Raw genomic sequence first — 26,487 nt, 5'->3', positions numbered from 1 at the left:
CCAATTCAGTCTCATCTGTTGACCTACTGAGTGTGCACTCGATTCCCTCATCCAGATCATCAATGAGGATATTAAGCAGGGCCAGCCCCAACAGCAAGCCATGTGGAATGGCTTTAAATTAATAAAGGAGATGTAGGTGAGACGTGGAGAGGAACGCTGCTTTGCCAGACTCCAGCAGGATCCTGGATTAAGAGAGGAAATTCCTCACAGAGCAAAGTGTGTGCAATAGTAGAAACTCCAGATAAGCGCCTGATGACTGCACCTCGAGGGGCCACCTCACAGTGGTGTGACCTCAGGAGAGTCACTTCCAGCTGCGATTACGATTTCACCCTCCTGGCAATGGGAAATCGTGATGCTCAGCCTCCTTCGCAAAGGCCTTCAGATGACACATGTCCCGAGGGGTTAATGAAATTGAGGGCGGAAAGCGGGGGAAAGGCTGATCTGCAAGACAGCAAAAACCCAACAGCCGCCCACTGTCCTTGGGACGCGGGGTCCCCAGTACCCCAAAAAACCGAGCGAGACCATGGGCACCCAAATGGCACCCAATGGGTACCCAAAGGGCACCCAAAGGGCACCCAAAGGGCACCCCGTGGGCACGCTGGCACTGAGCCACGGGTTTTCACCCCACAGCAGCGATCGCAGCCCTTGAGTCATGAGCGGTGCTGAGTGCTGCCTTTGTGCAGCATGGAAGGATGCCCGGGCTGAGCTATCTGAGCCGCGCATCGCGCTCTTTCTTCACACAGCTTCTTACACAGCACGCTCTGTTGCTGGGCTATAGGGAATTTTTGTGCCGGGCCCTTTTGACGTGAACCCTTTTAGAAAGAAAATCCTGACTCATGGAGCCGTGACGTTGAATATAGTGCTGTGTAAGGCCTGACACAACTGGATACTTGGCAGCGGGCCGCCCCAAGTCCAGCCAGAGGAATATAGGCATTTTGAGACCTGAATACATCTTCTTTTGTACCTTCAAGCAAAGGGAAGCCTTAGCAATGCCTTAGTAACGAGGGTCACCCAAGTACAGTGTCTCCCACTGGAGAGTTAAATAAGAGCAATGAAAAAATAATGGTTTTCCCTCTTCCTTTGCAGTGGCCAAATATGCTGATTCCCTTCTGGAATGAGCAGCTGCCAATTTCAGAGCAGAAAATCTCTTGTAGCCAAGTAACTCAGATCTTGCGCTCTGTAAAACAGCCTGGGAAAAGGAAAGCGGGCCAGCCAATCCACTGCAACCAGTAGGTAATGGTGCTCCCCAGCATGGCGACTTGCACGCAAGCTGGCATCTCTCTGAAAGCAGAAAATGGGCACATCTGTGTCAGACCCGTGCCCATGCCTGGCCCTGCTCTGCACGGAGCTCTGCAAACCCCACGGGCTGCCTGCGTGTCACCTTCAGCTCCCGAGCTTCTCCAAACTTTATGTGCCTTTGGGTGCTCCCATCTGGGCCTACCAGTGGGTGCAGAGATGCTGAGTACGTTGTCTGCTTTTTAGTTTGTTTGCTCCTTCTGCTTTTTTTTTTTTTTTTTTTTTTGGCTCTTTCTACCCCTCCAAAGCCCAGGCTGAGCTCTCTGTGCAATACATTGAAAATAAAATAAAAAGGAAATGTCATCAGGCAGCCGACCCAATTCTTTCCCTTTTTACCTCAGCATAATTCCACTGCATCGGCAGGGAAGCCAGGTAACAGCCAGATGACCGCAAGCCAAAGGAAATGCTTGGCTGCTGGAGGCAGCAAGGCTTTGTCCAGCCGCCACGCTTACCCATACCTTCCTCATGTCTGGAGCCTGTGCTGATTCACCGCCATGGAAGGACCCCAAGGTAGTTTGGGGTTTCCCTTGTGTGGCCTCCTGCCCGCTGCAGGCTGCTCTGCAGGCAGTTCAGTGCCCAGATGAGGTCCTTGTCAGAACCCAGACGAGGTCCACTCCCTGTCCCACGGCCTCGAGATGCTATTCATCATTCCCCTGGCTCCATTGGCTCATTGACTCCATAGGAAGCAGACGGAGTGGGCTGGAAGCAAACCCAGCCAGCCAGTGATAGACTGAAGTCATCTTGAGCCGCCTGTGCTGCTCCTGCCAGAGGGGACCACCAAAGCCCCTCTGATTCCTGGTTCTGTGGCCCCCAAAGCAATGGTGAGCGCCTCCACTGTGTGACATCCAGTCCGGTACGATGACCCAAGAGCTGCAGCAGACACCAGCTGGAGATACGAGGTTGGATATTAAAGAAGCATTTCTTCTCAGAAAGAACGGTTGGGCAGTGGCACAGCTGCTCAGGGAGTGGTGGGGTCACCATCCCTGGAGGCATTCCACAGCTGTGGCGATGGGTTGGGGTTGGGCTTGGGGATCTTAGTGTCCTCTCCAACCTTAATGATCCCATGATTCTAAGTGTGAGCAGAGCTCAGCAATGTCTCAGATGCCAGGCTGGTTAGACCAGAGCAACCCTTCTTTTCATGGGTGCAAGCAGAACTCCTTGACTTTGGAAAGACTGATTTTTATTGAAACTGCACCCCATTATGCTGTTTATGAGCACTGTGGAAGCCTCTATAGACATCCAACAGTATCAAAGTTCCGTGATGGCAGCTTCTGCAAGGGCTCACAGGATGGTGTTCCTTCTCCCATGGGCAGCACTTTTTAAAGGAGGGAAGAGAGGGAGAGATTTGTGTACCAAGCCCCAGAATCACCAAATAACAGTATCACTTCAGTTGGAAGGGATCTTTAAAGATCATCTACTCCAACTCTCCTGCAATGAAGTGAGACACTTACAGTTCAGAAATGCCCCCTCTGGGGCATGCAGGAAGCTCTCGAGTCCCAGTGCTGTGCTCGACCCATGGGGACAAGCAGCTTCAGCTTCCTGGTAACTTCTTTGGATCAACTGAACTGGTAAGAAGATGTCTTTACAGACAAAAAGTAACTGTCCCTGATGGCTTCCCAGCCCGTGTGCCACCTGCTCGGGTTGACATTCAATTCATAGTTCTGAGGCTGGCAAAGGTTTGGGTAGAGCTCAGCCAACTCCAAATGCCACGCTGTTTTCAGGACACATCACGTTCCTGTGTTTCAGACAGTCTTACTCTCTGTTGATGAAAAAAAAAAAAAAAAAAAAAGATCGGTTTGTGATTCAAGGCCAATTTGCTGTACAAAGAACTTGGTTTCCTGTTATCAGTCCTAGACTTTCATCAGAGTAAACATCCCCTCTGCATGTCCTGTGAAGAAATACAAGTAGCATGAACAGAATATATCACGGCATGCCCATAAGAGCAAGCAGCATTCTGTACGTGCCCGCACTGCTCCCACAGGTAAGCGATTCCCTAAAGCCTGGGAAGGACCTGGGGCTTTCCTGTAAACAGCAGCAACCCAAAACTTCCTGAAGGATGCTTGGGGTTAGGTCTGCACGACAGATCCCTCCTTAATATGTGTTGAACACAGAGTTAAATCCAATCTCTAATGGACAAGACGACCTCCAGAGGTTGGGCACAGATCTTGAGTCCTTGCAGAACAGTTCTGACCAAGGGGCATGGTGGTACCACTGCTCTGCCTGGCCAGACATCACCGAGACGGCGTTGAATCAGCGGATGTTTTACACCTGGAGGTGCCTTAATTACTATTTTTCTAGCCTATACATGACAAATCTCACAGCAAAGTATTTAGAACACGTCACAAGAAGGCCGATCGATTCCGTGCTGGAACAGTAGGTCATTGATGTGCAGGGAAATGCCATAGGAGCACATCTGGCACACGGATACCCAGGGCGGTGTTTCCTATGGAAAACTCCTATGAGGCTTCCGAGCCTCAGTCTCTGTGTAAAGGAAGGATATTCGTGCCAGCCTGCCTGAAATTAGCCTTGGAAGCTGCCTACAGAAAGTGTGCCAGCTGAGATGCAAATCCCTCTTACTTACCTCGTGATGACAACAAAAGCCAGATGCAATTTTACTCATCCATTAACAAAAAAGACTTTGCCCAGCGCCACACGTGGGTGGGATTCCATTGGGGTGACACGATGCTGCTGGCACAAAGATCTTGGCCCCTGAGAATGGCAGCTCTGTGGCATGACAAATGCAGGCACTCGGCTCCGGCAGCCACGACTACATACTTTACCTGCTGACTAAAGAGGAAAAATGCAGAAAGTCTGAAAATTAAAGTCTCAGCCAAGAGAGAACAACCTGAAGGAACAGTTCTTCAGATAAAGGTTCATTATTAGAACTGGACTCGTGAAAACTACCAGCTGGTTTCCAATCCCATTTATAGCAGGGATAGTCAGATAATTCAAGGGTATGGCTACAGAAATCCAGTGGGGAAAAAATGATAGCCCATCTCATTTGGGCAGTGCTGACAACGTATGATTTGTGCTTTGTGGGTATCACTGCGGGCAGAGGCTCTCCCGTGCTCCACTGAAATCAATGTCAAAGCTCCTAACTCTCACGCTTTTTAAAAGTGTGAAAGTGTCTTCGTTTCTCCTACTCGTGTCATGTTTCATTTCTTCTTTCTGCGCTCCTTCCAAACCCGAAAGTCAGATGAGCTGATTTCCTAGATCTCACGCGGCACTGGAAATCCCAAAAGAATCCTCAGCTTTCACATTAAACCCAACCTGACACCTGTCCCCACCATCGCTGCATGGCACCAGAGCTCGGGCTTATTTTCTCGCTGCGGCCAATATATTTAAGGATGTGGTTGAGACAATGCTGAACATTTTCCGTTTGACTTCAGTTTGACTTTCAATTTGAAACAGAGATACCACTCTTCTTGTTAAACACTATCCCAGAAAGAGGGAACGATTTTTAGAAGCACCACCAACCTGTTGGTGGCTTGGCAGGTGCCAGGATACCCACAGCACGTCTGCCCAAAGGCCTGCGGTCACCAGGGACAAGAAGGGCTCCCCTTCTTCACCAGTTGTCTGAAAACCCTACACAACAATCGCTTTCCCCTCACGGAACCTTCCCAATATTGAGGGTTTTAAAACGGCCTGTCATCTTAATTGCTGTTTGTATCTCTGGCAGATCAAAGGGAGGATGTCTGTGATTCTTTGTATTACTCATTGTTATATTAACACAAAGATCACATATTCATTTATTTTGCTTGAAGAGGTAACAGTCTCCTTTCACTGCACGCACATAATTACTGTAAGCATGCAGGGGACTTGCCAAATGATGCACTGGGGGGAGGAGGAGAATCTTTGAAGAAAATTGTTCAAACGTAATTTAGTTCACTAATTGGCAGGGGACCGTTACTAACGAATTGCTTCTGTTTTATGTCAGTAGTGAATCAGGTTGACGATGTGTAACATACATGAAGTCAGTTAATGAGTGTTAACTAGAAATGCGCCTGAAATACAAGAAAGAGGTGTTTTTTTTTACCTTTAGCTGGCCGAGCAGAATCACCAATAAATAAAAGGATACGTGTAAGTGGCTTAGATGATTCCAATCTGCAGTGGAAAGACTTTTCTTAGAATCTGGTGGTAACCACAAGCTTGTGGGAAAGAAAAATCAGACGCTTACTGTGGCAGTTCATCACAAGTTACTTTATTTCTAACCGAGCCTGAAATGAAAATGACTAGAAGTCGTTACCGTAAAATAGCTGATTACAAGGCAGCGCGCACTGAGCCAGCGAGCCTCTGGCCATGGCTACAAGCAGGGCAGCACTCTCAGCTGTGGATTCACTTGTGGTGTCTGTGTGCTCACTCTCACTGTGTGGTAACATGAGACAGCCTCCTTCACTTTCATTGTGGGACAGGACACTTTGCATTCTCCGGTGCGCACAAGGCAGACTGACAGGCTTCCCTCTAGTAGCCATAACCACAGGCTTGTTTGTCTTTCTCCTGTACGCACAATACAACAACATAACGAGGCTTTGGGGGCAGGCAGGAGCCAGCAGGCTGAAGAAACACAGAACCACAACCTCCAGGAGCACCAGGGCACAGCTTTCAGGTCAAGGCAGGTCCCGAGCCGTAGCTGAGCTCAAAGAACGCAGGCCTCCCATGGATGTGCAGGCATGAGAGTAAATACCATTACAAAATCTGGGCAGAAGGAAGCTTTCTGGTTTGCTCTGGCATGTGAACAAACTGGCTTATTAGGCCACAGGTGCAAATGTGAGGACTCGGGACTGAAAGTGAGGATAAAATGGAGAACTCTCATGTTCTACAAGTTTTGTGAAACAGGCATTAGGCCACGAAACCTGCCAGACACTGCTGCGGGCTGAGGGGCTGCCAGCAGTCTGTCTGCCCAAGGAAGGACAGGGGTGGCATTAGAATTAGAATTGCAGTGCCTTATTCAGCTACCTGGAGGAGGTCAGTTGAACAATGAGGGCTGTACACCCAGCCAGTCAGCCAGCTCCTTCGGGTGCCTGGCCCAAGAAGCCTGCATCTGGCTTCATGGACCTGCCAAGCAATCCTTTCTGTGGAGCTGACACAGGCCACAAAAGGAACACCTTGTACCCCAAACCACTACTGCCCTTCAAGCCCCATCCTGAAATGTCTCTGACGAGTATCAAAAATGCCAGGAATGCTGCCACATTACCAGGGACACTACGTTGCATTCTAGTGCTTTTTCATTTCCCCATCCCATCTCCATCATGTAAGATCAACTTTGTGTTGGGAAGACGTTGTTCTAAATCCCCTTCTTTGGCGTTTCAAATTTCATTATCTCTTTTCTTATAAAGTATAAAGTAATGCAGAGTTTGTTCTCTGAAAATCATTTTTACAGTGTTTAAGACTAACTAAGATCATTTTGCTCCACTCCAATAATAACCATTAGGTTTTTACACCTCTCCAGTAATAACTTGGCAGAGCGTCAGCCAGGCAATCAACACGCCAGAAAACACAGCACCTTTGCTCCAAAGGACAAATTCTTTCTTTTACTGCTGCTGCTCTCTTCACCTATATTTGCCATCAAGAGGTACCTTTATAAAAGTTAGGTTTGAAACATGGTGTGTTTCAACACCAGCTGTATTGGGTAACTATGCCTCTTGGTACAAAGTGGATTGCTGCTTCAGAAGTAAGTTGATATTATAACCATAGCAACACTACTTGCAGAGTCAGAAAGAAAAAACAACATTCAGCAGCAACAGCAGAAAATGTGTATAGATTACTTTATCTCTGCATTCAATAGAGATAAAAACCCTTCTCTGAAAAAAATAAAATAAAATCTATGCTCCGGAAAGAGTAGATAGAATGAAGCATAATCTAATGAATCATGAAACTTGTTTGCTGCCATCGATATCTCAGAGAGCTCATCCTGAAATAGTGCTGTTGATATTGATAACATATTGGCAAGGGACAGCCCAGCCAGAGAGAAACAAATTTAGCCAGTGGGATGTGTGTGATGGGAGGGAGGGAGACAAAACAGAAAGAAGCACACAGATCCTGTCCACATGAAATCACCAATCCTCAACTTTAAAACATGAAACAAGTGCTGTTGGCCTCCAGTCATGACAGCTGTGGTGCCCGCTGCCTCCTTGCAATCCAAACTTTGTACAAGACAAAGTATGCAGAAATACGCATGGCATGTGGAGAGTTAAACATGAGGAGAGAATTAAGGTCTTTACCAGTCAGATGGCAACACAAACTCACACCTTCTGAAATGCATTGTGTGGCAGAACAAACATCATTTCCTGCCTTCCAGAAGCAGCTTCTCTGGTTCACTGACCTTCCTTTTCTTCTTGGGTCCTGTTACCTCTTCCTGGCTAAACGCAAGGTTCAGGCAGCTTATCTGTAAGAACCATCAGAAGCAGTGATCATTCTCACGGTACAGGCTCCTGTTAGACAAGTCAAGAAAGACAACTTCCAAATCTACAGTGTGTTTTCCTGGATCCTCTTGGGTTTATTCAGTGTGATCTTGTTCTCCAGTAAAAGCCATTAGGCAAGGAACCAAAACTGGAACACTCACTGGATCTGAGGTGCTGAGGTTTGTGAAAGCAACAGGTTCAGTCCCACAGCCTAGAGACAATGAAAGGAGCAAGGAGGCCTTTGAGAAATACAGTCGCTCGTGGGGCAGAAGCCTTCTTCACCAACGTGGGATAGTGATAGACTCAGAGAATGATAGAATGGCTTGTGCTGGAAGGGACCCCAAGCATCACCGAGTTCCACCCCCCGTCACAGGCAGGGCCACCAACCTCCAGCTCTGGCACTAGACCAGGCTGTTCAGGGCAACATCCAACCTGATCTTGAACACCTCCAGGGATCCGCAGCCTCCCTGGGCAGCCTGTGCCAGCACCTCTCCACTCTACCTGTGAAGAACTTCCCCCTGACATCCAGACCTTCCTTCCGAACATCTACACCTTCCTTCCTTGAGCTTAAAACCTTTCCCCCTTGCTCTATCACTACTACCCTTGTAAAAAGTTGATTCACCTCCTGCTCATAATCCCACTGAAGAAAATTACATGGGTCACATTGGCAGTCACTGGAAACAGCCTTTTAGGATGAGACACCATGGAATGATGTACACCATGGAATTTCAGCGTGAGCTGATGGGCCTCTGAGTCCAAAGACTATAAGTGTGAGTTTGTGAAAAACAACTAAGCAAAGCAAGCTCTGTTTCAGGGGGCATAACTTCCCCCTAGGAAGACACAAGCCCCCCACAAAAATATCCAGAGGCCTAGAAAGCAAAAGGTTAAAGAGCACTAAAAAATATATGCTGGAATACAAGTGGGCAATTCAGACAGATCACAGACAGATGAACGTCCAGAACGACAGCTGAAGTGCTGGCTGTGTCATGTAAATCACAAACTCACTTATTCTTGTTATCACAAGACATATTTGCTTCTCTATAAGAATAATAACATGGAGCTGCAGAGAGCAGCATGTGCTGCTGCCCACCCAGAAGGGACAAAGCACAGAGTCTGGCAGGGATACCAATCTTGCTCCCGCTGGAATCGAACTGAAGGGACACACCATAGCACACTCTTCAGCTTTGCCTCCAAAAGAAAATTCATTTGGATGAAAGTAAGGTGAATGAAGAGGGAAAATAGTGCTAAACAAGTCGCTAATTCAAAATAAGAGCAGCTTATTCTGGTTTCACTAAAAATCAGGAGGAGCTCTATGAAGCAGGATGAGCACAAGGAGTTAATAGAGAGCTATTCCAGAACACATCCTGGAGAGAAGCACAAGGTCTCCAGATTACAAAATGTGGTCATTACAGAATTCCCCACCCACGTCATCAAGGCTCTCTTTCTATCTGACCTTGGTATGAGGCTTTGGTAATCTCTACGTAGCAATGGTCTTCCTAATGTGTGAAATAACTGACTGCGGATTAGCAGCAAAACCACCTCAGTTTGCCTCTCTATCGTGTTTCAAATTGTTTTTCTTCCCCTCTTCCATCCTCTTCGTTATGAGCAACACGATATTGGCTAATGCAGAAAGTACAACTTCCTTTCCATGCAAACAGAAAAAAACCAGAACCTGCCCAAGTGGGAGAGGCAGGTTTTCCTTCAGTCTGACAGAACTTCAGCACTGTCCACGGCGTATTTGCTTGAGGAAACTGAGATGAGTGGATCTCTGTGTTACAGCTCCTGACCTGATACCCAGCTGCTCAAACTGGCATTTCAGGCAGTTATTTACTTTCCTTTCCCTGGCATCACTTTAACCTGTCTGCTTCAGTTTTTGAAGCACAGGGCCCTGGGGGTGGAAACACTGCATCTAGACACTCTGCACTGCTAACACAGCTGCAAGACTTGTACCCTGTCCTGCTGGCTGCACAACAAAGTACAGCAATGATCCCCAGTCTCCAGGCCCCTGGTCACCTGAGGGATTCAGCTCTCTTTCTGTTTTAGCCCAAACCACACAGTGAGCACATCATCCACAGCCGGTGCTTTTATTCCCTCTATCGAGGAATGGACTCTGCAGCACAGGCAGCAACTTGGAGGTTTAGCCCTTTCTTAATTCTCTGCGTGGATGGGATGCTTTTGAGGCAGGAGAAGCAGCCACAAGGAGCAGCCACGACTCCCTCTGTGTGCATGCCCTACAGGAACCTGGAGATTAGGAGTAAAAACATCTATGCAAGTCGTCATGTTCTGCAGACACGCACTATTCATCTGCTGAATGAACAAGATGTCAAACGTGTGAGGTATTTCACCAAAGCCAACATGTCCTGTCCTGCTCCTGCCCTGCTACAAGTTCACATATGAGCTCAGAGGCAGGATCAGACCCCGAGCCCAACTTCCAGGTTCCTACCTTAACCAAACACTTGGGCTTCTTCCCCAGCACTGCGCTCTAAATGGGATTAAGTCAGATCCTACGTGTGTTTATTTGACTTTAACCAGAAAGTAAACCTCTTAAACGGCGCGGTAAAAAGCAGGAAATCCCTCCCATTGACTAAACATACAATCAAAGCCTCCAAAGGTTGATTAATTCTATTTTTTCCCATACTCTGGGACTTTGAACAACCCATAGGCGAGCTCAGGCCGTACCAACAGTGGCTTTTGTCTTACACAACCACTGCAGGGCCTCGGCTCCCCTCAGGTATGGAGCCAGGTGCCACAAGGCCCCCCAAGGGACAACGCTGATGGGGGAACAAGAGAGGAACAGAGCCGTGAGCTCCTGGCTGTCAGTCCAGGCCATGGCTCTGCCTAGCTCATGGCACGACGACACAGTGATCGTGAACCTCCCGGGCTGTACAGTACTGCGCTATGTGTACAACGGTCGTATTTTGCCACAGATTTTTTCTGTGCAATTACAGCTAACTTGTGAATCATGCAAGTGTTACTAATTTCTGGCATAAAACTAACGGGACAGCTGCACATTGTCTGGAGAAGATATCAGGCTAAAAATAGATCAGACTTCAGATTAAAGCCTTCCCAAGGCAGACTGGTGGATGCAGCGCGGCAAGCAGACTATGGTTACGCTCCTATTCTTAGATAGACAAAATCAGTTTCGTGCTCTGCAATTTTCAATCCCCAGCGTCCCCACGTATCCTAGCCAAAAATTCCCAACATAAATTGATGCAAATTTACAGCACTTCTGGCACTTCTGCTTCCGAAGGCATCCTATGTAGAAAAGCTAGAATAGCGTAGGAGCATTCAGCTGTGCCCCCGCTTTGTGCCTGGCCTGCCCCATGCTGAGGTTTGGCACTCTGTAAATCTTATGTCCTCAGAAGAGTTCTCTTTGTCAGGACACGGAGTGTTCAATGTGGTACGTTGTAACCTAACAAATTCAGAAGCGCATGAATGTCAAAGGAAACCCAGTTCCATCAAGCAGGCCGGAAGAATAAGGACTGAGATACAAGATTTAGCTGGTGAAACAAGGCAAAACAATCCTCTGCTGCCAGGGCAGCAAGTACATCTAGCGGGGTACACAGATCATCATTAGGAAACTCTTATCAGAGCGGGCCAACGCCTGATGCATCTTGTGATTTTAGCTGCAGATAACTTGGTAGCACAGCAAACATTGCCACTTCCAAAAGCCAAGCCAGCAGCTCTTTAAATGCAGCCCCCAAAACAGGAGGCGTGCCAGGTGACAGACACCTCTCTCCGAGTGAAGGCAGCTCACTGACAGGTGGCTGCTCCAAGCACAGCAAAATCGAGGCTCACGAGGCACGTGGTGCTGTGCAGCAAAGAGATGGAAGGAAACAGACAGAAACCAAATGCAGCAAATTCCATTTAAACAGAAGGAAGAGCTTTTCTTTGCTATGAGCCTGATCAAATACTGGTGCAGGCTGTCCAGAGGGCCGGTGGAGCCTCCATCCTTGGAGGTATTCAAAATGTGAGTGGCCAAGGTGCTTACCCTGCCCTGGGCACGTAGGATGCTCTATGTGGCCTCCAGGTCTTCTGACCTCTGCCATTCTGCGAAGGCGGCACAAAGATTAAAGCTCAGCACAGGGCTCAGCGCTGACTGAGCTCCTATCAGTTTCCAGAAAAGCCAATGCACTGACATCAGTAGAACTAATCCTGATTTTCATCTGTACAAAGTGGAGGAGAATCACGCTGGTAAGCATGAAAGCCAAATTACGCAGGTGGAAGAATGAAAGACGCTCACTGTGATGCATCTATGGAAACTTGCCACATTTCTGTGCCCAGGAAACCATGCCAAGACATCACTGATTACCACTGGTCCTCTTCCTTTTCCATAGTTCACTGTTAAAATCTCTGCCATCCAACGCAATTTCCTTTTTGCAGACAAAGTCTCACAGGCCTACGCTGTGTCTCACGTATCTCGTTGCGTTTAAAGGACCACGAACAGATCTTTCCAGACTATGAAAACAAATTGTTCAAAACACCTGACTGAAAAGTCAAAAAAGTACCAGTGTCTGTCCCTGTAGCCTCCGCCAGGACCCTCAATTGGCCTGTAAGCTTCTGCACTGGGAGACTTTCCCTTGTGAGATTTACAGCACTGTAAACCAGGAAGTGAAAAGCAAAGACACTCACTGTGCCTATGAGGCCATCAGCAGCTTAGCCCCTCGTGGGATGTCAGACCTGCCCAACTTTACTGTGTGCAGATTTCTCCAGCAGTCTGTCTGGTTGTTAGCATGCACATTATGAACACGTGTGAAGGCTCAGAGGCTCAGTGTCTTCCTCTGGATGTCCATGGCATAGCTGAAATCTGAGGGCACACAAGTTAAAGTTTTCCCCGCCTCCGGGGCAGTGAGCATCACCTCCAAATGAAGAGATCACTAAGAAGCTGTTTCATACACACTAGTCAGGAACAACTCATGCAAGGGATGAACAGCCTCAGATCCAGCTAAAGGTCGGATGTGAATGCAGAGAAGCCAGGAATTTCCTGACCTCCTTGTCTCACTCCTCCCAGAATGGCCTGAGCTAACAGGAAGGAGAGAGGCTAGCTCATCTCTGAATCTTTCTCTTCATTGTTTGGGTCTGTGTAGCCTCAGCTGGTTTGGAGGAGAAAATGTTCTGGGAACTTCTCATCAGATACAGTTCGCTTGATAGACAGCTAGAGATAAACCTTTCTTTTTTTTCTTTGCTGCAAAAGTTCAAGATAATGACATTGCCACAGAAAAATGCTTTCCTATTGCTCGGCAAATGGCAGACTTCACCCTTAAACTGCTTTCTGTCATGGCAATTGTAAAAGTGGCTTGCCTGAGAAAAATCAGACAACAAAGGTCTTGATCTTCAAGTTGTTGTTCTGCAACTGGATCCCTTGTGCTGACCTTCACTTTCAGACAGAAGTCACATGCAACTCTGAAGCTCAGCAAAGGCACAGGGATCTCCAGCAGGATTACCATGGCTCTGGGCACCAAGAGGATGCTGACCACTGGCAAACAAAACACACTGCTCGTAGAGTGTCAGGCATGAAAGACTGCTCATGCTGGCTTCCATTGCTGCCACAGCCTCTCTCTTAGAGAAAAAGGATGTCACCAGGTACCCAAGACTTCAGCATGGGGAGTAGCAGCTGGCCAGACAAACCACCACCTGCAGTCTAAAATGGCACTCTTTCATTTAGGCAAGTGAATCTCTGTGACTTTCAGACAGCTCGGGGTAAGAGAGCTATGCCACACAGCCAGGCACTGACAGGCAGTGTGGAGCCCCTGGGCTACCAGTGATCCAAACCACTGTGCCTACACAAGGCCAATCCTCAGCACACTTACTGGTGTCCCACAGCAGCCTGGTAGCACAAACGCAGCCAGCCCAGCAGCATAAGCACCGTCTGGCACTGACTAGAGAAGCCAAAAAACCAGGAGGTAGAACTGTTCTGTGCTGATGCAGCCACACCACTTCCAGCTCTGGCACAGGCTCCGTCTGGGACGACTCAGGGCTCTGCACAACTGCTGCACTGTGCAATGAGACTGTGCTTTAAGGACCACCCCAGAACTTCAGCCCACAGCTTGCTGATGGGAGATAACGCCTGCAGAAGCATCCACATGGTCAGCTTTTATTCATCTTCTAGAACTATTTCATTCCAAACTCATTCCACTGCAACATGTTTGCTTACATGAAGACAAAGAGGACAAAAATCAACTTGTGGGACAAAACCATTAAAGAACCCACAAGAGGGTAAAGGACTACGCTGAAGTCTTCAAGAAGTTATCTCACATTCTGTGCAGGACCCCATTTCCATCAGCAGATTTCTGTAGAATAAATCAGTGGGCAGCAATTCCCTATTTTACTCAGCTCTTCAGATCACAACTGCTAGAATGCCAGTGGAAACTAGGAAGACACATAAAGATAGCACACTGGGACAAATCCGCAGCTGATGCAATCAGAAACTCTCCTCAAGTCAGCAGAGGTAGGGTAATTTACATGCTGGTGTCTAACTCTGGATGATTAAGTACAGAGATGCTTTGCTGGGAAAGGGCAATCTCTCATTTGATCCTAAGTATCATCAATCATTAGATTGCAGATAACAAGCAAGTTGAGTACATGTAAATTTTTCTCCAATCTGAAAAGCCCTCTGTCAGAGACTCTTCGTGGCCATTATTAAACAGCAGTTATAGTTCTAACAGGACAGAAATAGTTCTTTCTCTTTTGGCAGATCTGCAGCCTTTGCTTCTCCCATGTCACACAGATAAAAATAAGCCTCTAATGCTCCCATTCCTGGTTTTCCTGAAGAGCTGTAGGTCAGGAAAATAATGAACAATCAACTCTGTTCCAACAGCATAGTTCTGGCTTTTTTATAATTGGGAAACAGAAGGAATGAAGCAGTCCGCTCAGAGAGAGAGCAGCAACGGGGCCGTCCAAATTCCCCACAGCACCTCGTGACTGTATGGGATTTTTAACACATCGCTTTCTGAACATCGAATCCTCGCCCTGACACCAAGATCTGCAATAAAAGGTCTGCTTCCATCGGTTTCGATCAGCTCAGCTCAGCACGTAACGGTGCAGCACTGAGCGCCCAGCCCCTGGGCCCAGCCACGCACAGCAGGGTGAGGCCCCCCCCCAGCCCGCCTCGCCCTCACCACCCAGCCATGCCCGCTCCGCCATGGTAGCGCTGGTATGTGAGCAATTTTTATGAGAGCTAGTTCTTTGGGTGGAAACCTAACACTTGTCGTGCACGAGCAGCCTGAGCCTGGTGGCTTATGTCTGCCAAAAATGAAGGGAGAGCAGCACGGACCCGGCCAGGTGGCTCCCGAGCGCTGCACAGCCCGAGCTGAGCGACCCCTCAAAGCTGGGGGAAGGCAGCTCTCTTGGGAGACCACAGGGCTCCTCGAATCACAGAGCTCCTCCCAGCACACCTGAAAAACGCTGCTCGTTTCACCGTCCTGCAGCCTGGATAGCAGCAAGATGTTTACATTCACACCCCAAAAGGACTCCTTCTGCCATCTTACCTGCGTTTGACCTCGTTAGATAATACCTAACTCTGATTTCCCTAGCTTGCCCTCATTTTTTAAGACAAACTTCACTCGATAGTTTGGCTTCCTGATACAAGTGGAATACACAATGCACATTTGTTTCACCCACTTCCCTCAGAAAAGAAGGGAAAGTCCCCCTCTCATGGAAAATAGCATCAAGTTTTTATTAGTGCTGGCTTTACCGTGATGATCTGAACTTTCTAAAGAGTGACTTGGTTTTATTTCTTCCTGAAGTGACTGAAATGTTAGCCATCTTCTAAGCAAGTGTGTCTAAAAATAATAATATCAAAGAATAACTCAAAAACTGTCTGCCCAGCAGAATTTAACAGGAAGAGGGATTGCAATTCTTTTTTTGAGTCTTTGGAAGCATAAAGTGGATAAAATGACTCTTCCACTTTTCAGTAACCAGTACTGTTTCCACCACCTTCAGAAACTCTCACTATTGCTACTGCATTCTAAGGGAATTCACATGCTGCAGGAGAGAGGTGCCTGGTGCTCTGACTCTCATCATGACAGACCCGAAAGAATGCAAGAGCATGAATCAGGGGGAGAACCATGAGTTACAAACAAAAAAGGCTCCTGTTTTCTCAGAGACGACAGAATAAACAATGATCAGAAGGAAACTGGAGGATGTGACAAAAAAAAAAATGTGGTTAAAGTTTGAAAAATACCAGCCTAGGCACAGAAGTTCATTTCTAAGATCCAGAGTCAATGCAAATACTTCAGAGATGCCTTTTGAATGACACGTTAAGTAGTCGTCTCCAGTTGCTGTCTGGGTTAGACTTTTCAACAGAAGCAGGGAAAATTTTACTAGCAATTTCCTACTCTCGTTAACTTATCCTGTGAAGATTCAGTTTCTGAATATTCAAGCTCACAGCATCTTCAACTAATTTGAATAGGAGGAGGATCAACTGGCAGGTCTGGTGGTGTTCAGAGACCTGCCTGTCACTGAAAAGAGCTCTGCACAAGGGCATGAATCCCAGCACTGGTTTTGGTTCAGGGATTGACCTGAACAGTCTCAGGATGGAATTAACTTCACGTTACTTTATGTATCACGTCTGGTCCATCCTACTTCTCAGCTCTGCCTCTGTAACCCCTGAAAAAAAGAGATCAGCACTTCCAGGAGCTAAGTCTTCCTATCACAGAGAGGTAGGCAAAAAGGGATAGGATCCAGAAGTACTGTGAGTCACACGTGAAGATAAGACTGGCAGCAGGAAAGGAGAGGTAAAGATTAGCTTTGGCAGCAGACAAACACAGCCTTCAAATCTAACACAGGGTGGTGATTTCAGAACCCTAATCCAAAAACACACGCAGGTAAAGAAACCTGGCTGTGTCATTTAGGGTGCATGTGTAATGCATGAGTGTCAACTCCTGGAACAGAACAAAAACTCTCGCAGTGGATGTGTGAAATGAGCTGACCACGGAAAGCTTGTTCATAAATGCTTCCAGTTCATGCTGATACCCCTATGCTATAACACTTTGCAGCCATTGCATGCCATACAACAAATGCACACGTTATTAGAAAGCTGTGCCATCCTAGGTGACATCACATTCCATGGCAATCAATTCACACTGCCTGTCATATCAGAGTCACTGAAATTTGCTCACCTGCTGAGATGCCTGTGAGGAAGGCCGCCTGCCCATCTCTTTTATTTCCATCTTTCCCTTTCCACCTACAATGCAAACATATCAACATTAGTTCTCAAGCTTAAAGCCCTATATTTAACTGAAAAAAATATACACAAAAGGACAACTGAACCACTGTAGAGCAATTCCATGCCTGATGTGGAATGGTGTAACCCTGTAACCCTTATTCCCAGGCAATGCCAGCACTGGCAGTTTAGCACTGTAAACAGACTTCAGACTACCATCATCTAAATATAAAACATTAACCTCAACAGCTCCTGTCCGTGAGGTTAATACTTCATTTTTTAACCTGGCTTCCTAAGAAACAAGGATTATGTCAGTATATAATCTGTGTGAGTGGCTGTGTTGGACAGGAGCTTGTCCTCTGATTGATAACTCCTGTCCCTACTAGACAGTTTCCATAAAATTTGACTGTGGGGTCCTAAACTGCCTCAGAGTTTCATGAAAACAATTTGATGAGGCAGGAAGATATTGTTAATATCCCTCTAGTGGAAAAGGTGGCAGTGTGAGTTCACTCCTCATTAGTTATCAGAGAATCTGCAAGAGAAAGACTAGAAGAGGTGGCTTCATAGGCAGCCCAGCTCCTTTATTCCACTGCCTGAGGATCTCAGGAATGCTATTTACCATTTTGTCACTAGATGGTATTGTTCCACAGGCTATATTTGAGAGCCTCAAAGGTCAAACAGAGCATGGTACATCACCAGCTAGGCTTACTGAAGTGACAGAGGCTTTTCTTTTTTGGTATATGTTCATGCATGCTTTCACATATTAAAGTTATTAGCAAAATCAAGCTGCAACAGCTATAGGAAAAGAGCCTTGGTGAAATGTAGATAATGTAATGTGGTATTGATGAACGATGCATTTCCTCTGTATCTGAAAAAAAACTGCTGAGATAAAAAGGTGGAAAGATACTGATAAAAAATTGAATGTTTCTGTTAACAAACCAAGCGTACACAAGAGGCCATTTATTATAGGTCACTCTGATCTCATACAAAATTGAATTAGTCTGACAAACTGTTCATCCATTTCAAAACAGCTGAGAAAATCTAAATATTATGCTAAGAGATTAGCTGTGAACACAGGCTCCTTCACTGTTGAAACTGAGCTTCTACCTGTATCTTGAAGGCAAAAAGAAGATGCTTCAGTTCCCAGGCCTGGATGGGTATAATTTCTGTCCTTTCCATCCTTTCCATGCTCATCTGACTCTGCTCTGACAGAGAGAGGGTTGTTCTGCAATGCAAATAATCCCTTGAATTAATAGCACGACTTAAAAATTATTCCCAGGAGGTAAATCTGCTGAGCTTATACTCAGCACTAACAGAGATTAAATTTACAAAACTCCTCAGCACGCAGCACTCCTACTCCCAAGCCTACAGAAGAGAGATTTACTGAGAAAGGCAGAAAATTCTGGCCCAAACAGTTTCCTGTCTTCAGGCAGCAGTTATGCTAAGGCTTGTTCACTGGCACTTGCCACCTAAAATTAAACTGCCAAGCCCGAGCTGCTGGTGCAGGCTGCCCCTTTGTTATTTCAGCTGAACTTGCTGTCTAATGATTGCCTGCTAAAGACAACCCCTACACTAAGCACCGAGGTGCTCCAGAGAAACTGGGCACAGTGCACAGCTTTGGGATGATTAGAGGCAGTGGAAGGAATCCCACCTGACTGCACAGATCTGCAAAAGTCTGCAGTTTCCTCCAGTTCTGCATGTGTGTGCTGTGGCTCTCTGTATAATCACTGCCCTCTTCTGGGAGAACACATTAGACTCAGTGGGCCAGTGGATGTGCCCAAATGAAATTCACATTATGCTAATGGATTTGCAGCCTCAGTGCTCAATCCAGTGCAGCAATGCTGCCCTGCACAAGTTTATTGAGCTAGGATTCTGAGCAAATGCTTTTTTTCCGAGTGTTTTGCTAGATGAACTCCATTCCTCCAACGAGAACTGAATAGAGTTATTTCTCTACCTTAGTGCTTCCCTCCTCTTCCTCTTCATCGCAGTCTAGCCCTTGATGGGAGATCTCAGTAGGGCTATTCTTCTGGATCAGGTTGCTTTCAACTCTCCCCATTCTTTTGTTTTCAGTTGTTACTTTCACCTTCAAGGTGTGGAACCCAGTGGAGACTGACCCTAGTTTCAAGTTGACAGGATCACCATCAAACAACAGGTCCCCAGGGTTGTCATCTTTCTTAAAGCCAGGTGGCTGGTAATCATCAGGAGTCACTACACACAGAGAAAGAACCCAGTGCTGTCAGAGAAACAAAGTTCCATCCCTCTTTAATCTGCTCTGTGAAATACACACATCTACCAACCTCCAGAAACAACGCCAGCTACCAACAATGTGTTGGGTGGTTATTTTTTTGGAGGGAAGAAGGGAGATTTCAAAGGCAAAAAAAGAACTGAGCAAATGCTAACAGGTGGCTGAAAGAAACAGTAACTTTAGAATGCTGAGATACCATCAATGAGCACAACTTTCTGGATTATAAACCAACACACAGGAGGTACATGTTCCTTAAGAAACAGTGAAGAAGGCTGTCCTTTTCACACTGCAAGGTTGCACTTCTTGTACGGATTTACAGTCCCTTCTCAAAGCATCTGCCATCCCTGTGAGTCTAAGGGATTCACTACATTTTACACCATTTCTCACTGTATCAGCTAATAGCTCCTACCACCTCACTGCCATTTCACCTTTCTGAGGTTTATTAATTTCACGGGGCTCGTGGTTATCACAGAAACTGATGGAAAGGGAAGCTCCCCTGGCAGCACACGCAGCTATCCACCTACCATCATTGTAATAGAGGAGCTTCATGGTCAGGGAAATGTCATTGGGAAGTGGGCCCAGGTTCTGCATTAGCAGGTACAGCTTACGGATCAGGAGGCTGCAGGCTTGCTTCATGTCCTCGCTGCACACTCCATTCACAGAGTTCGTCCTGTTGCTACAATGGGAAGCAGAATAACAGAGTTGTTTTTCCTCAGTCATGAATATTCAAGATCCAATTACAAATACAGTGCACCCACTGACTTGTCTCAAAGCACCAGTGAGAAAGCTACAATGCCTTCGTTAATTTCCAGATAAACAGGGAAGTGAAACAGACTCCTGGGATGGAGTGGCATCAGGAAAACAGCAGCTCTAAACGAAGCGGCATGGCATTTACATTTGAAAAGACTTTGCAGTTAGGGCAAGGGACCCCCATTGTACAAATATCGTGACTCACTTGTTCGAACATGATTAAAATGGATCAAAGGACCATAAAACAAGTGCCTTTCACCTAAGCAATTCCAGGAATGAGAGGAATGAGGTGAAAATCCCATCTAGAGCTGATTCATCACCGTGGCTATTTTCAAGTCCATTTTGCAGATTGAAGAGAAGTGAATTCCATGTTCTCACTTCAATTTCATGTAAGAAAAACTAGCTCAGAAGTGCATTTTTCCAAAGTGACTAAGGGGCATTCCTCTCACCTCCTTCACCCATCCAAATGTCAGCTGGCTAGTCTAAGCAAGCCGTCTAGACTGAGATAACCGTGCAGCAGCAGTGGGATGAATTGCCCTCTGGAGGAGTTCGTTTCTCTTTTCTACAGAGGTTGATGAGATGAGCAGCTTAGATCAGGCTGCTAACTTTAGCCAGTTGGAGGCAAACTGGATGAATCACTAAGAGAGCGAGGAACCTACACTTCCTTAACATTCAACAAGAAAGGGCCTTAAAAATAGTAGCTCCTCCACTATAAAACTGTGTCTTTGGATGATGCCACAAGCAGACTGGATGGTATCTAACAAAATCTAACAGAATCACCACAAATTATTTCCAAAGCAGAAAGGAACAAATGACAGTGGGGAGAATGCCAGGGCTGAGTATGACTGATTAAATCACTGCTTCTGTAAGATGGATTTCCCCTTCCAGTTGGAGCATTTCAATATGAAAACTGAGTGGCTGTTGAACAGTTTGCATTCCCAAGGTTATGTAGGTTATGGTTTGGTAAGCTCCAACAAAAAAACCCTTGTGCTAACCATGCTGTGTTATTAAATGGAATCTTGTATGTTCTGGAACGTGTATGGGAAGTGAGAGAGCTAAAGATGGCAGCATCGAGGTGGAATAAAGAGAAACCAGGCCTTTTCTTCCACATCATCTTCACAAGTCTTGGGATTAGCAGGGTAGAAAGCACAGAAGAAAGAGTATATACAAAAAGACATGAGAGCTCCATAGGAGGTAACAGGCCAAGTTCTGGTTCAGTATGAGAATAACACTGGGTTTGATGCAGGAATGTGCCAAAAGGTAGGAACCAAAGAACTGAACCTCTCTGAAAGACTGGGATCCGTGGCCAGAAACTCCTCCAAAAATGAATCTAGAAAAGGGCAAAGATCATCTAGGAGAACGTTTTCCTTTGCCACTTGCACACAAGGACACAGACACATTCCTTGAGGGATGATTTGCTCTGGGTTGGCATGTGGCAATAAACCTTGCAGGTGCATAACAGTAGTTTTATCAACTGAAGGAGCTGACAGCAAAAATGACACAATAGTTTGATCAATGCCAGAATGTCAGCTTACAAACGACTGCAGGTACATACATGACCTGGTGATAGCAATGTCAGTCACAGGGGAAACAGAACAGAGCCACAGCTCAGGGAATCTGAGGCCTCAATCTCTGAACTCTCAGCACAGCACTGAGATTTTGAAGGAGCTGATATAAACAGAACAGAAAAGATAAAGAGGAGCCTCTTCTTGACCAGTACTATGGACATCAACAGATGCTGCGTTCTGCTGGGGAACTGGCTAATTATTTTTCCTTGCTTTGGTCATAGTTAATAGCTTTTGACAGTATTAAGTTTAAACTAAACAGGATTTTGCCCCACTAAACACAGCTGTCAAATATCTAACAGGGCCAAGAGGATGCAAGATGCTGCTGCTTCCTGCCATAAGTTCTGCAGCATCAACACAGGCATGATCAGAGAAAGACCTCCCAGGCCACCCTCCTAGACTACTGGAACAGAACGCATGCGTGCAAATGCCCATGGATAAAAATACTGGGAATGAGATCTTCATTAAAAGGATCAAACTCGGAACAGCCTCATTGGAAAGCACAAGGCTCTCCTGTGAAACTGGAAGAACACTGCTGCTAGTTGAGATGGTAGCAGGCTCAACAAATGTGTTGGTTTCTCCACTGCTACACCGACTTGGTGTGATTTCTCTAAGTTGCTTTTCATGCAGTTCTGATGCACTTCAAGTGCCTCACTGTGCTACATAACAGCATTTCTATTCACCAGCTCGGATGTTTGTGTCCTGTAGAGTGACTATCCTCAACTCCGATGATATTTACTGCTGAGCTGCTCAGACATGCTATCATCATGAAGGGCAGCTTCTTCCTCAGGCTTCAGGAACACCTGCCTTTCAAAGTGCAATTCTGAGCAATAAACCCAAACCATTACCTGATGATGTCCATCTCGGGTACCTCCTGTTTGTACTTGAACTTGAATTGATACAATTCAGTCACTGTCTGCAGATTTAACAAGAGCAGGAAAAGAAAAAGCAAACGTAAAGATGTGTTGTGAACTTAACAGGGTCTTTTCAAGACTTTATAAGAACACAGCATTAATCTAATGAGATGTTTATAGCTGAAGCTCCGTTACTGCTTGCATAAGTGTTGGTAGGTTTTCCTTAACAACCACAACTTACCTAGCACTGAAATAATCACAGAAAAATTGTAAACTTCCAGTCTCCTCCTTCTATTTCCTCTGTGGGCCTGACTCCCCAGCCCTGTCCTCTAAAGAGACACCAGGGCCAGCTGACCTCACAGCATCTGTATGTCCTCCCTCACTACTAAAAGGAAAAATGTCAGGCTTCACGAGTGATGCAGCATCACGGGGAAGCCTGGCCAGAGTTCTGTATAGAGACAAGAGCCTGCAGGACAGTTTCCACTAGGAGTTTAAACTGTATTGCACAGGGATTCTGAGTTTCACTGCTCTCAGTGTTTACTAAGAGATTAAAAAGTATATATTTAGATGACATCCCATGTAAAAGAAAATGATTTGCTATGATTTTAGAGAAAACAACCATTAGGAAGAACAAACTTCAATACAACAGGAAGGACATACTGCAGCCCAATGTCATGTCTATCATTGGCTTTTCTGAGGCAGTGAGGTTGACTGGGAGGAGTCAGGTTGAGTTCTTAAGAAATCCCAGCACTTCCTCCCTCCCTCCCCAGATGCTGAGGTGCAGCGGGGCAGAACTGCAAGGCCGCAGGCAGGCTCTGAGGCCATTCCTCATGTGTGCTCTGTGGAGAACGAATGGATGCCTCACTTATATATTGCACTGCTAAGACTGCTGCCACAGGCTAGACAAAATAGCAGAGGAGGCAATGCAGTGGAGAACACAGAAAGGATAAGCACACACACACTGTGTAACTCATGCATCCCAGCTCTGAAGCGATTTGTAACTTCTGTCCTAAACCTCTCTGCATGAAAAACAAACAAAAAAAAAGAACGAACAGATCTCTTCTCACTACTCCTTTCAAAAAGATAATAAAAGAAAAAGAGAATAAAAGAATGATTTTGAACTTCCCAGTTCTTCCCTCAGGGAAGAAAAACAAAATTGAGAACATGCCCATTAGTTGCCTGTTAACATCCCTGCCTGAGGCCCTAGATGCCCGGCAGGAGTGTTTGATCACAATCCAGCTCACTGAGCTGTCATTCTTGAGTGAAGGCAGAAGAAGAGAAACCAGGTCACCAAGCAGCAGTGTCAGGGTAGAATTTAAGCCCACAAGTCCATTCTGAATAAAAATCTACTCACCCATGCCTTCGGTTGCCTCAAAGATTAATTAAGACTCTTTCTTACCTCCGGTTCCTCGGGATTGGTGTACATCTGTTGTAAGAAAGCACAGTGAGCACATTCTGCCCTTGGGTAACATGAACCAGTGAAAAAGGACTATAAACAATGTTATTTCCAAGTTACAGCTGAGATTGTGCTATCTGTAACACGGGATCGGAGAAAGGAATGGCTGAGACACGGCCTTCCTCTATCAGCAGTCCATACTTAGCACTTCAAAGACAGGTAGAAGACTCACCTGTGCAATTCTAAAGGAATGAGGTTGATTCCCATTCCAATCCTCACAGGTAACATTGATGCCTGAGATTTAAATGCTCAGATTATGCACACAGTAGGTGTGTAGAACGGCTATTGCTGCTTTACAGAGAACCAGGGCAAAAGACTCCGGAGGCAGCTGCTAGCGTGTGGTTTCCTCGGCATCAGATTATTAAAGCAAACTCTTATGCGCTGAGAAAACACAGCAGCTTCCTTCCTCCAAGGATCAAGGCCAGAGTTTGCGGGAAGAAATGATAGGGAGCCCAGGAAAGTGTTTCCTGGGCTTTAAGGATTCATGTAAGGCCTGAGAGTCAGAGGTCTGACATACAGAGAAAACGTTCCCACGCAGCCTAGGAAGTTCATATTTAAGAAAGGTCATCACTCTATTAAAAACCACATATATTTTGACTTCCCCTTATAAAAGGCATTTATGGTTTGACACAACATTGACTCCAAATCTCTGTCAAGCATGGTGGGAGAAGAAAAACGTCTTGAACTCGTTTACTTACTGCTAGGACAGCAACATGTAGCTAAAGAGAGAGAGAACAAGAGAAAACAGAAGGCAAAGTCAGTATCTATCCTGAGTGGGTGAGGACAACATAAGATAGCAAAATCGAACTGCCTACACACACAGGCACGTTCAACAAACTGAGTCACACGTCTTCATGCAGACTCTTCACAGCACAGCAGCAGCAACACCTAGTGGCCGGTTCGCTGGCTTCACATCCACTTCCCCAAGAAAGCAACGACATGCTCAGACTTCCTTCCCTCCTGGGACTTTTTCTAAACAAATATTCAGAGCCTATGTCAACTTAAAACACTTTCACAATAGCACCCATCCCTACCGCAGCATAATATTTGTTCACTGATACAAGACACATCAAAGGTGTTTAATTCACGCGATAGCAAGAAACTGTACGTGGGAAAGGGTGAGAAAGCAATCCTAGAGCACCCATTAAATACCTGTTTTTCTCTTAACCTTTGTCAAATAATAACTACATTATGTCTCTCATAAATAGCAGAGGGCTACATTCCTCCCAGAACTGTCAGCAAGCAATAAGCAGCTCACATTTTGCACATTGTATGCACAGTGCCAGTCGTACTGATTTTAAGAGCACATGCAATCAGCAGAGCTGAAACTAACACAGCTTCATCTGATCTAGATGAGAGTTAACTTGAGCAGTGCTGACAGAGATGGTAATTGGTCCTTTTTTCTGTACGTAGCAATTTTGTGTGTGTGTGTGAGAATCAGCAAGAAATATGATTACTTACTGGCTGGTTTTGTTCTGAAACCAGATAAACACATTACCTAATGAATGGCCTTATTAAAAAAAAAAAAGGAATAAAATCCAAACCCAAGAGAAAGCTAAGAGGGTTAGAGAAGAAAAAGGGCAAAAGCTTGAAGAAAACATGATAGAAAGCAGAAGCATGAAAGAATCTTTCTCAAGAAAACAGGCATAGAAATCAGGACCTGCAAGTTCTGACTGGCACTGTCTGTATTCAGACACTGGAGAGTGCAAATGCAGAACACAGAACAAAGGGGAATCCCTTCCAGGCTGCAAGTGCTCATGCCATGTACAGGCAAGTCCAGAGAGCTCCAGTCAAGGTTTGGTTGGGCTCAAGGAATAAAATCCCAAACCTCAGATTTTTATTCTCTGGGCAGCCCTCCCTTTACTCCACAGCTGTAAATGCTGTGTGTATGCAAGATCGCTACAGAAGGAGGAATGAAAATACAGTTTTGTCCATATTTTTGAAGAAAAATAACAAAGTCCATTGAAAAGCAAGAACGAACTTACATACTGCTTCTCCAAAGCATCAAAACAACCTTGAATCCTGCCAAGGAAAAATGTTTTAGTGCTAACCAGCGATGCTTATCTCATGGTCTGTAAAAACACAACTCATCAGATACAGTTTAAAGTCCATGTTATTCTGGAAGACAACACAGCCAGTAACATTCTGGTCTTGTAAAGTCCTTTTCCAGGTCAGCCATCAGAATGAACCAGCCTGCCCTTCAAAAAGCATTTGTGTGTTGTTTACACATCCTGAGCCAGTCAGCCTAGAGCCCACTTCAGTCCTGACAGTGACAAGGACCTGAGGCCAAAGCTCACAGCTCCATTTTGGCCCCCAGCTTGCTCTCCAGTGGCCCTTTTCCCAATGATTGTGTACAGAACTTGGCTGAAACTTCAATCTGAACACAGCCTGACGTGCCTGGACTCCTACATTTTTGCTATCTGATGTACAGCTCACTGCTAAGGATGTTTTCAAAGCAGTAGGTATTACTTGAGGCAGCAATGGTCAGATGTTTACTTATTGAGCCCTCGCAACTGCATATCTCCTTATCAATTCAGACTCTGCTTGTTGGGAACACACTAATTCTGAAATGCACCCTTAATAATATACAGGACAACTGTAAGGTACCTAAACACACAATATTCAGGGAGGTAAAATACTGTACTTACTGAAAAACAAGCTGCAAGAATCACTATAAAAGTGAAACTGGAAAATATGAGACAACAGCAGAATCAGTCTCATGATTTTCTTTACTCTCACTCCCTACCTACGCTGCCT

General features: G+C 45.9%; 1 protein-coding gene across 8 annotated transcripts in view; it reads right to left on the bottom strand.

Annotated features, from left to right (window-relative positions):
* Positions 1–1,652: 1,652 nt before the first annotated feature.
* HORMAD2 (HORMA domain containing 2) overlaps positions 1,653–26,487 on the bottom strand; it is a 30,485-nt gene continuing 5,650 nt past the window's right edge. For 2 of the 8 annotated variants that reach the window (XM_052689750.1, XM_052689751.1), the window contains exons 5-13: positions 25,716–25,752; positions 24,429–24,449; positions 23,674–23,700; positions 22,269–22,336; positions 19,630–19,781; positions 18,815–19,068; positions 17,968–18,085; positions 16,817–16,881; positions 5,474–7,681 (exon numbers count right to left, since the gene is read on the bottom strand). In XM_052689750.1, coding sequence (XP_052545710.1) covers positions 7,577–7,681; positions 16,817–16,881; positions 17,968–18,085; positions 18,815–19,068; positions 19,630–19,781; positions 22,269–22,336; positions 23,674–23,700; positions 24,429–24,449; positions 25,716–25,752 — 847 coding nt within the window. In that variant the 3' untranslated portion in view covers positions 5,474–7,576. Of the gene's footprint in view, positions 5,445–5,473; positions 7,682–16,816; positions 16,882–17,967; positions 18,086–18,814; positions 19,069–19,629; positions 19,782–22,268; positions 22,337–23,673; positions 23,701–24,428; positions 24,450–25,715; positions 25,753–26,487 lie in introns of those variants that run through there. The other 6 variants (XR_008208306.1, XR_008208307.1, XM_052689752.1 and 3 more) reach the window with 6 other exon arrangements.

The sequence above is a fragment of the Tympanuchus pallidicinctus genome, unplaced genomic scaffold (genome assembly GCF_026119805.1).
Source record: "Tympanuchus pallidicinctus isolate F22 unplaced genomic scaffold, pur_lepc_1.0 scaffold25, whole genome shotgun sequence".
NCBI classification, from domain to species: Eukaryota; Metazoa; Chordata; class Aves; order Galliformes; family Phasianidae; genus Tympanuchus; species Tympanuchus pallidicinctus.
This window is presented reverse-complemented; position numbering and strand designations above follow the sequence as displayed.